We start from the raw sequence: 17,102 nt of genomic DNA on the forward strand, positions 1-17,102 counted from the left end.
CTAAATATTTTGAGATGGGGGTCAGTGGCCAAATACATATAATTTTGGGGGTCCTTCACATAAAAAAGTTTGAGCACCACTGACATAGAAACATAGGTTTTTCAAAAAGCCTTATGCCTCATTCACACTACAGATATATAGTTGAACGTTTAGCTTGGTAATTCAATGTAATCTCAATGGAAACCAGCTTTAAAGCTTTCAAAGCTTCGTTCTGTGTGTGTCCTGCATCTTTAAAGCTGGTTTCCATTGAGATTACATTGAATTACCAAGCAAAACGTTCAACTATATATCTGTAGTGTGAATGAGGCATTAGAAGGATTTGAAATATTCAAAGATTTTTCAAAAATAGCAGATCTAAAAGCTCGCAGCGCGGCACTCGGTGCCGTGCTGTGAGCTTGTATATCTGCTATTTTTCAATAGTTAAAGTACCCAGGGCCCAGAATTTGCTGCGACACCCCTGGTTGTGAGCTTGTAGGTCTGCGGTCTTCGGTGTACAACACCCGCACGCAACTATACGTATAACTCAGAGGGCTTTAGGGCGCTTACCGGCTTTTTCCACTGTCTGTCCATATTCCCTGTGTTTGCATTCCCTCCCACAGCCCAGCCTAGATTTACAGGGCAACGCTTTGGCTCCGCAAGAGACATGCTGGCAAAGAGGAAGGTCATGGTTTTTACAACTGCAGCTCCCCAATGCTGACAGCCACTGCTGCCAAAGTGACACACTCTGTTTGGCTTTCCCACGTTCACACAGGCACACGGTACGGCACTTCGTCTTTATCACCGGGCCACGATGCCACACTACTTCTCATCAGCTAACATGTGTGTAGGGCTGTCACGATTACGACATTCTACATGACGATTCATTTTCTCTCAAATAATTGCGATTAACGATTTAATTGTGTTTTTGTCGATGGCAATTACATTTCTGTTTGGCTTGTAGGGTTTGAAGTTGCACATGGTAGATATGACACATAACCTAAATATAAAAAGAAATTACTGACATATTTGACAACTTTATACTTAAAAAAGAACATTGATAGTGGAAATAGCCGATCTACATGCTCACAACGCGTCGCGATGCGACGCGTTGTGAGCTTGTAGATCTGCTATTTCCACAATTTTTTTACTTTAAAAAGAAATATATGAACATTTTTCAACATGGAAACGATTATGACGATTATGAAAAATAATCGCGATTAGACGATTATGTAATAATTGTGACAGCCCTACATGTGTGTCACAACTCCCAGAGCTGGTTAAATTAGCAAATGAACAAAACATAATAATTATAATAATAATAATTATTATTATTATAATAATAGTCTCACACAAACATTTTTTAAATAAAATGATTTGCGTGTTCTCATTCATACACAGTCAAATCCTCAGTGTTAACCGCTTGAGCCCTATTCAAACATTAGCCAATCTACAAGCTCCCAAAGTATTGCATTTACTGTACAACACATTGTGAGTGAGCTCGTAGATCTGCTATTTTTGAATAAAAAAACGTTTTTATATATTATAAATAAATCTGAAAATCGCTGAATTTCTTTGAAAATTCTCACCAGTAATGACATGCCCAAAATGGGGCACCAGGGTTATAATAAAGTGGTTAATTTAATTCACAGAGGAGGAGTGTAAAATGGAACCAAATGGACCCATGGTTTTACAGTGTACGGTATATTCCCATGAACCCCTATGGAGTGTGGTGGGGTGGGGGTTGGGGGGTGATGTAGAAAGGATATGGAGAGTACAAGCCGTGGTGGTGGTGGTATGTGTGCTACAGTAGGTGCCTTGGGGTAGAGTGTGCGTGCGCACACTGCTCTCTCTATCGCTCCCCTCATCAAGCATGGATTCTAATCAGGGCTGGGGAGATATAAGACGTTCAGTCATTAAATAAATTAACTCTGCCACTCTATGCTCTCCTTCAGCACCCCGCGAGAGGCCCCGCCGTGCTCTGCATACATAGAGAGAGAGGAATGCTCCACAACCTTCCCCAACGCAACCTCGCAGGCAGGCTGGCCGGCCGGCCGACCGACCGACACGCGCGGGGTGGGCGTGCACGCACGCACACAGGGCAAAAAAAAAAGGAGATAGCCTTCATGATTTAGCGAAGCAGCGGAACCACGCCTTCTTGTCCTCACTCACTGATGCTCGGCGTTTGCGTGGTAAAGGCTTTCACTTTGCATAATTGTATTAAAACAAAGCCTCGGGATGTTTACCATTAAGAATACCCATACGTGCGAGCGTTTGATGCGCACGCCGAAACATCTAGACTAGAGGTGCCGCGCGCGAGTCACAAATAGGGATGGGACGATAAGCGGTGTTATCGTTTATCGCGATAAAAAAACACTCATGATAATCGTATCGTGGAGATTTAATTTATCGTGATATCGTCCTCCGTCATGCACTGGGATCAATTCACCTTTTATTTGCCGAGCTGCATATCCGGTACCACTTAATCCCTCTATAAGGTAAAAGGGAATTAGAATATACGTACTTGATACAGTCTTTTTTTCACTCTCTATCAAATGTCTTTGCCAAAAAATAGCCGATATACAAGCTCACAGTCACAACGCGTCGCAACGCAACACGTTGTGACCTTGTAGATCTGCTATTTTTTGGCAAATGTTCCCCCCACAGGATAATGGATATTGATCATGGCGATAATATCGTAAATGGCGATTTCTTTCGTCACAATAATCGTGATATGACATTTTTCAGATCGTCCCATCCATCCCTTGTCATAAATAATCGGCGGGAACACTGCTGATTCACTGGCTTTGTGCGAGAGACGAGTGTGGATGTGGAGTTTTGAGGATCTGCGCGCGGCACTCTGCCATTCATCAGGAGTTGCGGCGTGTGCAGTGACGAACAGCGAAAGAGCTCAGCCTCGCCTCAGATCACTGACACAAACAATCAAAGCTGACACGGGCTTCCTATACAGCACCTGCCACTCGACACAACACACATAGATCCTTATGAGAGGGGGGGGAACTCGCTCGCAGTTCCAAACTCATATCTTCACACCCTTCACATCATCTTCCGGACACACCATGACGTAAAAAAAAAAGAGAAAAGTGCATGCTTAACTCTCAAATACCTGGAACGCGCCCGAGTCGCGTTAGATTTGAACCACTTTAACCATTATTGTATGCTTTAACTTTAGAAAAATAGCAGATATACAAGCTCACAGCGCGGCACAAATCGTGGAAATGTGTGCAAGTCTTTGAATATCTTTGACCCGATCTTTGACCCGACTTCTAAATCCTTCCTCTAAATCAGTGGTTCTCAAACTTTCTCATGTCAAGGACCCCCAAAATTACAGGTATTTAGCCACGGACCCCCATCTCAAAATATGTTGTTCCAGGGACCCCCCCAGAAGCAAATATTTGAGTTACAAATCTTCGCTTTTAAATAGATATATTCAAAGACTTGCAAAGAAAAATCATGATTTTTCAAAAACAGCAGATCTACAAGCTCGCAGCGCGGCACTCGGTGCCGCGCTGTGAGCTTGTATATCTGCTATTTTTCATGAGTTAAAGCAGTCAATAATCCTAGGCCTAAATGGGTTAATGCATATCAATCATTTTGACAGAGGAAATGCTTATTTGAGAAGCATAGACGTGAGGCGAAAGGCACCGTGTCAGCAGAACGTCGATTGTCAAAACTTGCCATTTGAATTTCCCAGCGCGCGGCGCCGAGACAAATATCCTTAGAAATCCCTTACGTGGCAATTTGTATCATTCCTAATGCGTGCTTTAATTCTCCATTACTTAAAAATGAAGTACCTGGGAAGGTAGAAAACACATTAGAGAAAGTAAGAAATGAACATAAGGGTCTGGGGATCTCTCTCTGGCAGACACAATTAAATATTCATGCGTCTCCTCCTAGGACAGAACAGATACAGATCATTATCATGGCAACAGCAACACCACCATTTTGTTCACACGTTCGCTTCAGGAATCAATGCGTTTATGAGCTCCATGAGAAAGCAAGGCAACGTCAGAATATCCGCATTAACCCTGTCGTTAAAACCGTAAAAACGCCTTCCTGGCTTATGCTAAACCCTGGCTGACTGCAGTGAAGAATATTTATGTCGAGTGTGGAATTAAGAAAATATTCCCGCTGTGATGTTCAGACAGTATATATGAGTAAAATTAAAAACTGTTGCTGACTAGGCTGCACAGGTTTTTTAGCTAAACGGGTCCTTGTCTATTTGAACACTTCAGCCACACACCACACGGGACAGGATACTGCCTCCCGACGGTAGCGAATCATTCCAAAATTCATTACGACTGCCCGGTCCCTTCCTGCCTTCCGCTTGAGGAGAGAAAAGGGGAGAAGAATAGCGGTAATGTACTTTGGATGACCTCCACTTTCTAAAGAGAGGAGAAACCAGCCTTTTTTTTCCGCAGCTTTTCAATCCCTATCAAAGAGCGGCAAAAAGGAGGGACAGCATTCCCCTGCTCGCCGTCATTAATCATAGCTTTCTGGGAGCAAGCGCATATTAACCCATTTAGAACGGGTACACAGTATTGTGTATCATTATTTTATGGTTTAACTATTGAAAAATAGCAGATATACAAGCTCACAGCGCGAGCTTGTAGATCTGCTATTTTTGAAAAAAGTCGCGGAAATGTGTGCAAATCTTTGAATATATGTATTTTCAAAGCGAACGTTTGTAACTCAAATTTTGCTTCTGGGGGGGTCCCTGGGAACTAAATGTTTTGAGATGGGGGTCCGTGGCCAAATAAATATCATTTTGTGGGTCCTTCATATGAAAAGGCTTGAGCACCACTGACAGTCTCTCAAGAACAGACTAACTGAGCTCCAGTTAAGTGAAAAGGACCTTTTCTTTGACGATGGCTGGCCAGATTGCTGACATAGAAACATAACCCTAACCCAAAAAATCTTAGAAGGATTCAAAAGACACTTATAGAATTCAAATTTTCACGATTTTTCAAAAATAGCAGATGAGAGCTTGTATATCTGCTATCTTTCAGCATAAAATAATGATACACAATATAGTGTACCTCCGTTCTGAATGGCTTAATTTCTGTCATCCCAAACATCATTCGGTATTGTTATGGCATGGCTTAGTCCTCATTCAACCAGCAGACGCTCGCCATTCCTTCCTGGCTGAGGGAAGACAGGCCCTGTGAGGCTGGCGTTTCAGAGCAAGAGGCCTTTATCCCTGGGGCTCTGACACCAATTAAGCCATTTCACCGAGAGACGAAAACAGGGCCCGCCGTTCCTGTGTAACATGAGCCAGCACCTTAGCTTGCTGGCCCCTCGCCATCTTTCCATTACTTCAGACACAAAAATGAACTTCATGGACTTATACCAAAGGACGGGAAAAAGAGGCATAAAAGGTTTTTTAGCGTGCTATCATACGATATCGAGTGACGACAGAAATATGAAGGTCGAGATTTGAAACCTGACTTTTTCAGAGTTTCCGCAAAAGTCTGTATTCGTCAAAGTGGTGTCTATCTGCAACATCAATGGCAATTTTTTTTTTTTTTTTTGCTGAAATATCTCCACACTTTTTTTTGTAAGGGAAGCGTTCAAAACTAATCTGACATTATGATAGAATTATGCCACGGATTATATATAGTAAGGAGCGCAATGTCAGGCGAGGATCTGATCTCAAGTTGGTCTTTGTGTTCTCTGGGTTTTATGCTGTTGCCTTGTGGCAGGCAGCAGCAGAGTGGAGGCTTGCCTTGGGGCTGAAGCAGAATAATGCAAGGTTTTGCTATGAATTAAATATTAGAAATCTTAACACAGCAGCCAATAAGAATTATTTGCCTTATTAAAGCGGCAGAAGACGCTGATTAAATTTTCATTGCATTGCAGTCTTTTTCCCATTTCTGCCTTCAATATATCATTCTAATGTATGGAACATGTGGAACAATGGCATATGGGAACAATGGGGAGAGTGGGGCTTAATTTCAAGACTGGAAATGAGGGGAAGACAGCACAGATTTCTTTTTTCTTTTCTTTCTTTTTTACAAAACCACTCTCATGTAAGGAAAACAAAGGTGACAGCAGTATATTGTGCTTTTCACTGTCAGTTTCACACTGATAACAAGCCTCATGTTGCCATTCATGAGCTTCACCCCGCCATGCATGAGCCATAATGGTAGAAAGGCAATCGCTGATCTAACAACTGTACATTTGCCAACCTCAATTCCAGCATCCCTTTTTTGCACCTGTTGGAGTTAACCTACCCCGCTCAGTACTGCAACATGTGTTCTATAACACAGTGGTTCTCAACCTGTGGGTCGGGACCCCCAGGGGGGTCCCAGAATTATTTTGGAGGGGGTCCCCAGGTGATTAACTTAATGTGCAACATTGTTTGCTCTCTCAACAGTAAACAAACCAGCATAAAGTTTAAGAGTACTGAGGGTATCTGCACATTTCTAAAGTGAAAATTTAAGGAGTTTTTAATACCTCTAAAATGACAAATTAAACATTGGCCAAATTGTCAAATATTAGAGGCAGAAATTGTGAAAACAACCGATCTACATGCTCACAACGCCTCGCGTTGCGAGGCATTGTGAGCATGTAGATCGGCTATTTTTCACAATAGAACCGTGATATACAAAATGCTTGTAGGATGGGGGGACCCCAGTCAAAATATGATTATTTTAAGGGGGCCGCGGCCTGAAAAGTATTGAGAACCACTACTATAACACTCATTTTAATCTCTATACCAACAACCAACATTCAATGCCAATTTCAATGATACAAAAATCAACCAAACGATCACGTTAAACACAGCAACCAAAAGAAAGTAGCATGGGACGAAACCTGGTTATTTTTTTTTACTTAGTTACGTATGTTCACAGATGGCGCGTCAGTTAGTTATCTACGTGTAATGTGTGCGCAGAGTAAATGAACATCATAGTATCTATTGTCCCATGAGAAGAACTCTTCCCTGAAACACTGGAGCTAATGAAATGGAGACCTATAAATAGCAGTATCATTACTGAGAGAGGACTTGCATTGCACCAGTCTTTCCAGTCTGACCCTCTTTACACTAATAAGTGCTCCATGGCAGTGTGGTTCTCAAACAGTGGGGTCGGGACCCATTTTTGGGTCTACAGATCCAGTTTATACGGTTATATTATATTATATCGTCGTTGTCGGGTGGAAACCTTGTATGTCCAAAACCGTTTGTTTTGTGTTTATCACTTTTAAAATGATTTAAACTAGTGAAAACAGCCGATCGACAAGTACACAACGCCTCGCACCGCGAGGCGTTGTGTGCTTGTAGATCTGCTGTTTTCACTACTTTTGTGCGACGGCCTTGTGTGATGAAGCAGTGCTTTACTTTGCGAAAAAAATTACAAATTTGAAACTTGGAGATACGAGGTTTCTGCCCGACAGTGACGCTATATGGGTCGCAACTTAAGTAAATATCCTTATTTCTGTTGTTTTTACATTTCCTATCAAAGAAATGTATTATCATTTCAAACGATTTTCTATAATAAAAGTACAAAACGTTAATGTTTCAATTAAAAAAAAAACTAAGAAATTGTGACAATGGCAGATCTACAAGCACACGACTAGGCTTGTCGATTAGCGATGGTTGCTATTAAACATGCAAGTGGTTAATTCCTAATGCATTTTTGTTTGCATCCCGGGGAGACGCCACATTTCTCTTTTGTGTCTGGAGCTAAAAGCATTGGTAAACACTGCTCTGTAGCAATGACATGTTTGGCCATCTAATGATACATGGCACTACAACATTAACTCACCAAGACCTGAGAACAATTCTACAAATGCCTTCTACTGTAAATCAGTAGTTCTCGAACTTTTTTTGTGCCAAGGACCACCAAAATCTGATATATTTGGCAGGGGGACCCCCCATCAGAATTTTAAAATGTTCCAAAATCAAAGCCTCTCACATAAGGGACATGTTGTGGTTGCAAGTCATTATTCATACTTTTTTTTTTTTTTTTTCTTAAATAGAGTACATGCAGATACAGTGTAAGAATACCAATACCGAATGCCTCCCTTCTAATATACTATATCATGCAAAGCGGAGCAACAAAACAAACTTCAATATTCTAAAATGTGTGTAAACCCAATTTGTTCATTGTCTTTATAACGTGCACTGTAAGCATGACCGCAGTCAGCAAAACATAGCTTAAACGTTGCTACAATGTGTTTTATGAAAAGAAATTACATGGAGGACGGATATTTAAATTTGTATGCTTGCTGAAAAATTACTGAGGCAGCATATATTTTTGTAAACACGTCAGAGCTGAAAACTGTAAAAAAATATTGAATGAAACACAGATGGCATTACATTATTATTATTATTTTTGTGGGAACACAATATACAGTATACTCTGTGTGTGTGTTGTGTGTGTGTGTGTGTGTGTGTGTGTGTGTGTGTGTGTGTGTGTGTGTGTGTGTGTGTGTGTGTGTGTGTGTGTGTGTGTGTGTGTGTGTGTGTGTGTATGTGTGTATGTGTGTGTGTGATGTATATTATGCATACAATATATGGTGCAGTCTGGTTTACAAGTCAAAGGTTACTCCTTGATTGACGAGAGTACATCTCCAGCAATGAGTTGTAAAAACAACACCTTGCTAACTAATGCCTGGGCCCCCGACAAGTGAACACGTCACCTCTTCCTTGTTTGTGTGTGTATATCAAACATTTCTACAAATAAACAAAAGGTGTAATGTACTTCGGGGCAATTGCTTTAACTAGCTTCTTTCTCACCGGTTCTGTCATGAAAAACTAAGTTACGGCCAACATAAGGGACACGATAACAATTATACATGAAAATGCCAGGAAGATGCTTTAAACAGCCACACTCCTACCCGCTGTAAACTCGTTTCAATCAATCCTTCCCTTTTGCATCGCAAGCAGCCTCTGCTGGCTGCCACACTGCCTGAAGATAACTATTTCACCACCTCTGTCATGCCTAATTAACAACTCAGATGTACAATTTAGAAATTTCGCAATTAACCTACTAAAATATTGTTGGAGGATGCTAATTGTTATGCCAGTTGCCATAAAGACTCATTTGCATAACGTATGTGCAAAAAACAATTATGAGCTGTTGATCGCGCGCGGTGCAGGAGCCCCACAGAAAACGCTTGGAGCTATGAAGAGGGGGGAGGGGGGAGGGGAGGGTTAGTGGCGAGAGAGACATGTGCAAGATGGGTGTTTGTGTGTGCAGATGGAGAGACATCAACAGCACTGAATCATCGTACAAAACCCAGATCATAGCGTGTGAGTGTGTGTGTGTGTGTGTGTGTGTGTGTGTGTGTGTGTGTGTGTGCGTGTGTGTGCGCGCGCATGTGTGTGCGTGCGTGCTCGCGCACGTGCGTGCGTGCGGTTCCGGAGCTCCACAGACATTAGGGGTATAACAGCGATTTCAAGCGACCGAGTGTCTCTACAGCATTTTCCACTCCTAGAGTGAAACTGATATGCATTCCGCATTTTTTCCCCTTCGTCTTTTCTCCCTTTGTCTTGCTCATTTTCCTTTCACTGCCGGGGCAGAAAGGAAGGTATGTGAGAGCCTACTACTTAGATAATAGCCACATCTTTCCAATTCCCCCTGCACGGCTATAGAGAGAGGAAGCGCGAGTGGCCCTGCCATTGAGGCAGTCAGGAACCCAGCTGTGAGCGAGCCATTCTGCACAACACTATCTAGTCTCTGCAGCCCACATCACTGGGACAAAAAGCAGCTAAAGTCAATTGTCTGCCCTGCTGAATGGCTTTCTGTTCCCTGTCATACGTTGACTGGGGACGTTTCTCGGCGAATAAAGTCTAATAAAACCACGGGGTGAAACACCACTCAAGATTCAACCAATATTGACTTTTGATCCCTGGCTGGCACGAAGAAGAGAGATCAGCTGTGTCGACGATATTAATATAAATTGTATAAACAGTGGCAATAATACAAACAATTGTGATAATTATAGAGAAATACTACTACTACTAATACTATTTAATACCACTAATTACAATAATAAAAATACTACAAGTAACTAACGCCCATTCAAAATGAGGAGAGTCATTAACTCTTTGTCAGAGAACAGTGAAATTAATGTCCCCTATGGGTTTCAGAAATGCTTACAGTACCTCCTCTATCCTAACTCTATTTACGCCAGGTAATGCTTTTAGTCAGCTTTGCATGTGGTTAATTACATGCTCATCCTGAAAAGTATTTAGCTCATCTGGTGCTCCTCGCCGAACAGACCGGATATAAACAAATAAATACACAATATAAAGCACGTTCAGCAGGTTTACGGAAGGCAAAAGCACACGCGTCCGACTGACACAAGGCTGACATGGGCTCGGTTTGTTTGGTGGAGTGTAGTCCCTTTAATCCACTGCTTTAAACACTGGATCTGGGCATTTATCAGCCTCTGGATCAGTTCTCCCTCTCTCTCTCTCTCTGTCTCTCTCTCTCTAACACACACACCCTCTTTCCCCTACCTCTCCAGACCCCCGTTTCTGAACCTGATGAGTCAAAGGTCAGGAAAACAACAAGTCAATACGCAGCCAAGAGGAGCGCCATGTGGCTGAGAGAGAGCTGTGGAAGGGGTCTAAGCCTCTCTGTGGCACACCGTGATTTAGCCTGTAATAGTTTTCTGTAATCTCTTTCTATTGATTAAACCTCACATCAAAGAGGAGTCTTGCTGCAGAACCTCTCTTTTGCTGGTCAGAAATACCATATGGAGGTAATCTTTCACCTATGTTATTCTTGCTGCTCCCGCTGGCACTGCTGCCGCTGCAAGCCTCTCCTCTCCTCCAGGACGAGAGAGCCAGCAGTGGAAAACAAACCTAGCATAGAGGAACTACTACTGCAAAACTCATCTGAATAACACACCGTCTCCCCAGATCTATGGATTCATTGTCTTCTGTCAAAGCAGAGAAGAAGTCTGCCGATGCGAAAGTTAAATGTATCCTCACTCTGTTGCTCATTTAACTCCCAAGAGTTTGAGTGTACATTGTCTCAAATTGGGCTAAATGAACACTGGGGATTTTAGTGTATGTACCGGTACATGTTTCAAATGTCGTGAAATGGCTATGACATCTTTTAGTAATTTTCTTTTTTAAAAGTACAACTGCTGTTAAATGCATGTTGTAGATGTGCATTCAGGAGACAAAAGAAAGAAGAAAGAAAAAAAACATCACAATCTTAAGGACAAAGAATGCCATTAACCTAGTACCACACATTTAGCTTATCTAAATGCAAAACCAGGAAAAATAGTTGGGGGGAAAAAAAGGCTGCTAAAACACTCAATTTACTGACAGGCAAATGACTTCATGCTGCCACTTAATCTCATTTCTTGCATAATGCCCTCTAATTAGCATATCAAAGTGAATTAATACTTCTAGGGCATTAGCAATGCAGAAATATGCCCCAACTCTACAATAAGTGTTAGAAACAGTGCCACGAAAACTTCTTCTAAACTAGCGATGCACGATTACTCGGTCATCGTGCAATATTGGCCGACATTTTACTTTATATATTTATATTCTGTGAATGTGCAGCTTTAAAAGTCTTTTGTGAGGACTGAAGGCTTCAGATTCAATCAGTGTTTTCTGGTGAGGCTTTCAAAACAGTCTACCTGTTGTACAAATAAATGCAAAGAAATTGGAATTTGATTCTAATAAAGGCCAAATAAATCAGGTAATACGAATGCACTGTTTTCTAGAGGTCTGCATTTGCACCAGAAACACTATAACAGGTGTAAGGTTAACCCTTCTGGAAACCAGTCTTGCAATATTGGTATTGGTATCCGTATCAATGAATTTGACCATGCAATTAATCAGTTATCAGTTATTGACCAAAATGTGCATCCCTATTCTAAAATGTGTGAAGTCTTCATCATATAATCTGTTAGTTGAACCCTTCCTCAACCTTTTAAACTAAAGCAAACTAAAAAACGAGGAATACCTGCAGTGAAAACACAGTCATTATTTTAACACCAACTCTTTGCCCTACAAAAGGGCTCACAGAGATATCTGTGAGCGCAGCCTAGTGCTGATGTAGCCTTGGGAATGTTTTTCAACTTAAATAGCCTTTCTTTTCTTTGTATACCACTGTACATACATGTTGTCAAACTATGTCTGGAGTACATTATTCATCCCTACTCTCTGAGCACCGGACTGCACCACATCCTAACGCAGCAGCTAACACACACAATAAAATCATCAGTGTTCATTTATCCATTGGCACCTCATGTACACATGTAACCAAATGGACCCGTCCCTTACACCTTGTTACATGTGTACACTCTCAGGAGTAAATGATTTTTCACTGTGTACATATGGTTGTTGAAACGCTTCCAGATACATTATTCAAAAATCTTTTTTTTTATAACCAAAATGGCTGATCCTGTGGCTAAAAGGCATCGGCCCCTGTGCCATTTGAGCGCACATGAAAGGGCCAAGGAGTCCCGGTGCATGGTGCTACAGGGGCCAGTGAATGGCTCACTGTGTGCTAGAAAAACACAGCGGTCAGAGAGGCCACCGGACCAGCTGAGCTCTGTCAATGGCTAAGAGGGGGAGTGCTGTGACTCCAAACCACAGGCTAACCACACACACATACAGTACAGTACACACACACACACACACATACATACTGTACATACATACATACATACATACAAGCACACACATTCGCTTCCGCACACATTCACACTTTCCCCACACACTTTCTGACGAATCAACACCTAATTATTTCAAGCTCTCTCTCTCTCTCTCTCTCTCTCTCTCTCTCTCTCTCTCTAACACACACACACACACACACAAACACACACACACACACACACACACACACACACACACACACACACACACACACACACACACACACACACACACACACAGTATATACTGTATATATACACAACATGTATATATCCTGTGCTTAGTATTGGTCTTTTCACTATGGTCAAATCATTTTAGAAATTGTTGCGCTAACTGAGCGTGTTATATGGGGCGAATGTGTTCGAACCTGAAACGTGAACAATTTTATTTCAGTAAGTGAAAAGTGAAGCGGATCTCTTTTTTTCTCATTACATTACGCAGGTCTTATACTGTAATGTAACATGAGATCAAACATAGAAAATGAACTAAATCTAATCTTGTGTGTCTCAATTCAAGTTCTACAGGTGGACTCAAGATACCTTCAGTAGGAGGAAGTCAATTGACGGTTGCACACAAACATAAGGCAGGGTTAATTGTGTTTAATCAATGGCTGTCTTTCTGCATTTCTACCTTACCTTACCTACAGTACTCTACCTTCTCCTGCATTTGCTCAAATCAACATAAAGATAAATAAAGATGCCGAGTAGACTATAGACTGTAAAGGAGACTTTTTGCTGCCCCTGTGGACACCGCTTGTGTTGGGGAAGTTCATAAAGTTTTATGATCTCCACCAAGTCAACTTCCTTAAACCACACAAAGGTCACAAATCTGGTATCATGTTTGCCAATTGAAACATTATCCATTTCATTCTTCTGCTTTTCTTTTATTATACTACACTAAACTCTGTTTGGTCAATAAATATATAAAGATGTGTGATGTTGGAATACATTTTAAAGATTGCTATGGCTTCTTCCCATTATGAATAACCTATTTAACTATGTTAATGAAAAAACTAAACTAAACAAACGATATTGTAAATACTGTCTGTAAAAAACCCCACCATGGAATAAAATGCCATGCATGTTTAAAATAAATTGAGATAGAGCTGAGGAATGTGCATAGTGTAGAATATACACATCCATTTGAATTGCAATTTACAGTAATTGTACAAAGATCATCTTTTTTTTAAGTAGGCTACAAGAAAAGTTGTACTAAAAACACAGCCGAACAGATTTCTTTCTAGTTCCCTCTCTCACAACATGCACATCCCACACACATACAGTATGTATACGTGCAGGCACACATTATGGCATGTCCAAGCTGCACACACACACACACACACACACACACACACACACACACACACACACACACACACACACACACACACACACACACACACACACACACACACACACACACACACACACACACACACACCAAGTTTGTATGTAAGTAAGTACGATTTCTAAAGCTTTTCACTGAAGTCATACCTTATTTTTTTTAAAGTAGCCTAAACAATACACGAAATAATACTTGTTTCCTAATATTTCCAAACAACTTAATTTAGCAATATGTTGTTGATGGCAATGAGGTAACTGTCATTTACAGTAGGATAATATAACCTAACCTGACTATAACTTAAAGAGCCTAAAAAGGTTGATTAAGTGTCACTTCCACAACAATTGATGATTGTAGGCTATAGCATTCAGGAGTCAAGGTGTCAAGGTGTTGAAAAGATTTTGTAGTGATGTCTGCTGTGAGGCGCACATGAAATTCTACTCTGTTAAGTGCAGAGGCACCGAGGGTGAATAAGTGCACGTTGTTGTAAATCCTGCACATCCACAGAACCCGTAGCCTACTGTACAGCACTGGACAAGATGCTGTTCAAACCCGTAGCCTACTGTACAGTACTGGAAAAGATGCTGTTTCAGAAACAAAAGCAGAGTGTCTAAAATGAGAAACCAACCATAATCGTCTTTCCTGCCAATGCCATGCCATGCCATTCAATCTCCACAGACTCATGATAGTTTGAAAATAATAATAATTGGATGATTGGCACGAAGTTGCCATAACCTGCTTGTAACCTACTGTACACTATAGCCCATCAGATCCCTGGGAGGTAAAGATGGCGGTGTGGTTTTACGAGGCTCAGCAATCTTTTTCATTCGTGAGTATAGCCTATATTTGTTTTTTTTTGTGTGTGAATATTTACAGAGCTCTTACCTGTCTTTTCTTTGATTTCACAGAGAACGCTGAAGAGTGCAGGTTTCATTCTGTGACAGTTCAGTCCATGTTTCCTGTTTCAGTATAAGACAAAAATAAAGATTCAAATATAGCCATCATGACACCAAACTTTTAATACATTAAGAATCATATGGAAATGTGCTTCAATATTCTGTGCACTATAGCCTCCTTTGCCGAGCATATAATTCCACCTCCTGTCAGCCTAATGTTAATTGTCTGATATTCTACCACAAAAGTTGCCCTACTTAGACAGCAGCCTGCACTATATGCTTCTTAATTATTTTCCAAAAGTTAAAAATATTTTAGTTGCAGATTTTTGGTGGCCCGTTCTTTATTATTAATGACAATTTGTATCGCATTATTGTTTATGTGCATTGGCCCGATTTGCACAATTCTCATAGCCTATATTGTGCATACATGCTAATACAGAACATCAATATTTGTTTTGGTAAATACACTAATGTAGGCTATTATCATTAAAATATCAGGACACCTGTGCTCACAAAAACGTTTTGCACTACATGTGTTTATTATCTTAGACTTGTTACACAGCTTGTTGTGAGGCAACAAGTCCACTTCAGTGAGCCTGTTATTTACAGTAAGACAATATTGTCTATTATGCAGTGGTTCCCAAACTTTTAGCTCAAGAAACCTAAAAGAGAAATGAGATGTTTGGCCTGGGACCCAAACTAGTAAAAACAGCAGATCTACAAGCTCACATTGCAGCACTACTTCTTAAACATTTGAGTTCTAATATGGAATTCATTTGAGTTCTTCATGGAAATTACTAGGAAAACAAATATTTGATTTTGTTTTAAATTCATGAAAATGTTAGCTTTTTGGGGTGAACGTTTATTGAAAATATTTTTGAAATAATAATAATTAAAAACAAAAAATAAAAAATAAAGGGACCCACAAAAATGTGTCCGCGACCCGCAAATGGGTCCGCGACCCACTGTTTGGGAACCAGTGATTTTAAGACAAGGATGATGGGTTCGGGGGAGAAGTTTTTTTTTTAGGAAAACATAAATGAACCAACTTTGCTTGCGCCTCGTCCAGACTCTGATCGGTAATGGTCATTATTTGATGGAGAATGTCACCGATGTCTTGCTTTCTTCCGTCCCCGTCCGTTCCATCGTGTCCATGTGGAGGCGGCAGTGCCATGCCTCCCTGTACCGAGTGGCCGGCCAGGCTGACCCCGCCGATAGACTGCATGATCCGGGCTTGATCGTCCATAGTAGCCGCGATAGAGTCAGCGCACTGAGCCAGGCAGATTGAAAAACTCATATACAAAACCAACTACAACGCAACGTTGTAGACCCTATTACTGAGCAAATTGTTCAGTTCAGTCAAACAATATTGAGCATAAAGACGTATCAAAGTGGCTGCTGTTACCCGGTGGTCTCGTGTCCAAGTTCTTCGCTATCCTCTTTTTACGCACGGTCCAAAGTGAAGAAACGTGTGGTTATTTTTTGTCCAAAAATACATAGGCTTTTTTTAATTTGTCAAAACTTTAAGTCAAAATTGACAGCCGTTGTCCATCGTCTGTCTCCCCCGCACGAATCCTCCTCCTCATGCCAATTTGTCTTTCGGTTTGATTTGACGTGTGGTAGAGTAGAAACGCTCCTTTTGGTGATCTCTCATTTATTAGTGGTCTTCTTGGGATTCCTCGCGCATGTTCCTCTTAAAAAATGTTCAAATCCTCATCATCGCAAAAAAAGAACCGCAGGCAACAAAATATCCAACGTGGTTACGTGGAAATGTGTAAACAACAAATAAGAAAAATATCTAAAACTCTTATAGGCAAGCATAAATGTTGCCAAGTGTAAATGCACATAAATGATTCCCACGAAAACTGAACATGTTAAAAAATAAATAGTCTGCGCGGCGTGTAGGTGTCCACAATGTAATTCTATAATTAAAAAAATATATGAAATGTAGAAAAAGTTAATTGCATTTAGTGGGAAAAAAATTATAGGGAAAAAAAAGAGCGAGAAATTAATTAGGCTACACGTTTGTAAGGCGATGCGCAAAAATATCTGCCTGCTGAAATTTATGAGCGCGATGCTCTGCCTGTGTGTGTTTTATGTTGTTTGATGGCAGCGGTAGTGAGCGATTGACAGTGTGCCAATGCCACTCACTCAGTGTGCAGACGTGTCAGGGGGGAAAAAATAAATAAAAAAACACCAAAATCGAAATGAAAATGCACGCTCCGCCCTTACAGAGG

At 41.0% G+C, this 17,102-nt stretch overlaps 1 protein-coding gene across 6 annotated transcripts in view; it reads right to left on the reverse strand.

Annotated features, from left to right (window-relative positions):
* Positions 1 to 16,162, reverse strand: part of pbx3b (pre-B-cell leukemia homeobox 3b) — a gene marked incomplete at both ends in the record, with an annotated part of 101,543 nt that extends 85,381 nt beyond the window's left edge. For 4 of the 6 annotated variants that reach the window (XM_080738409.1, XM_080738408.1, XM_080738412.1 and 1 more), the window contains 2 exons: positions 14,855 to 14,928; positions 15,915 to 16,111. In XM_080738409.1, coding sequence (XP_080594535.1) covers positions 14,855 to 14,928; positions 15,915 to 16,111 — 271 coding nt within the window. Of the gene's footprint in view, positions 1 to 14,854; positions 14,929 to 15,914 lie in introns of all 6 variants that reach the window. The other 2 variants (XM_080738413.1, XM_080738410.1) reach the window with 2 other exon arrangements.
* Positions 16,163 to 17,102: the final 940 nt, after the last annotated feature.

The sequence above is a fragment of the Nannobrachium achirus genome (assembly GCF_963921795.1).
Source record: "Nannobrachium achirus genome assembly, chromosome: 12".
Classification (NCBI taxonomy): domain Eukaryota; kingdom Metazoa; phylum Chordata; class Actinopteri; order Myctophiformes; family Myctophidae; genus Nannobrachium; species Nannobrachium achirus.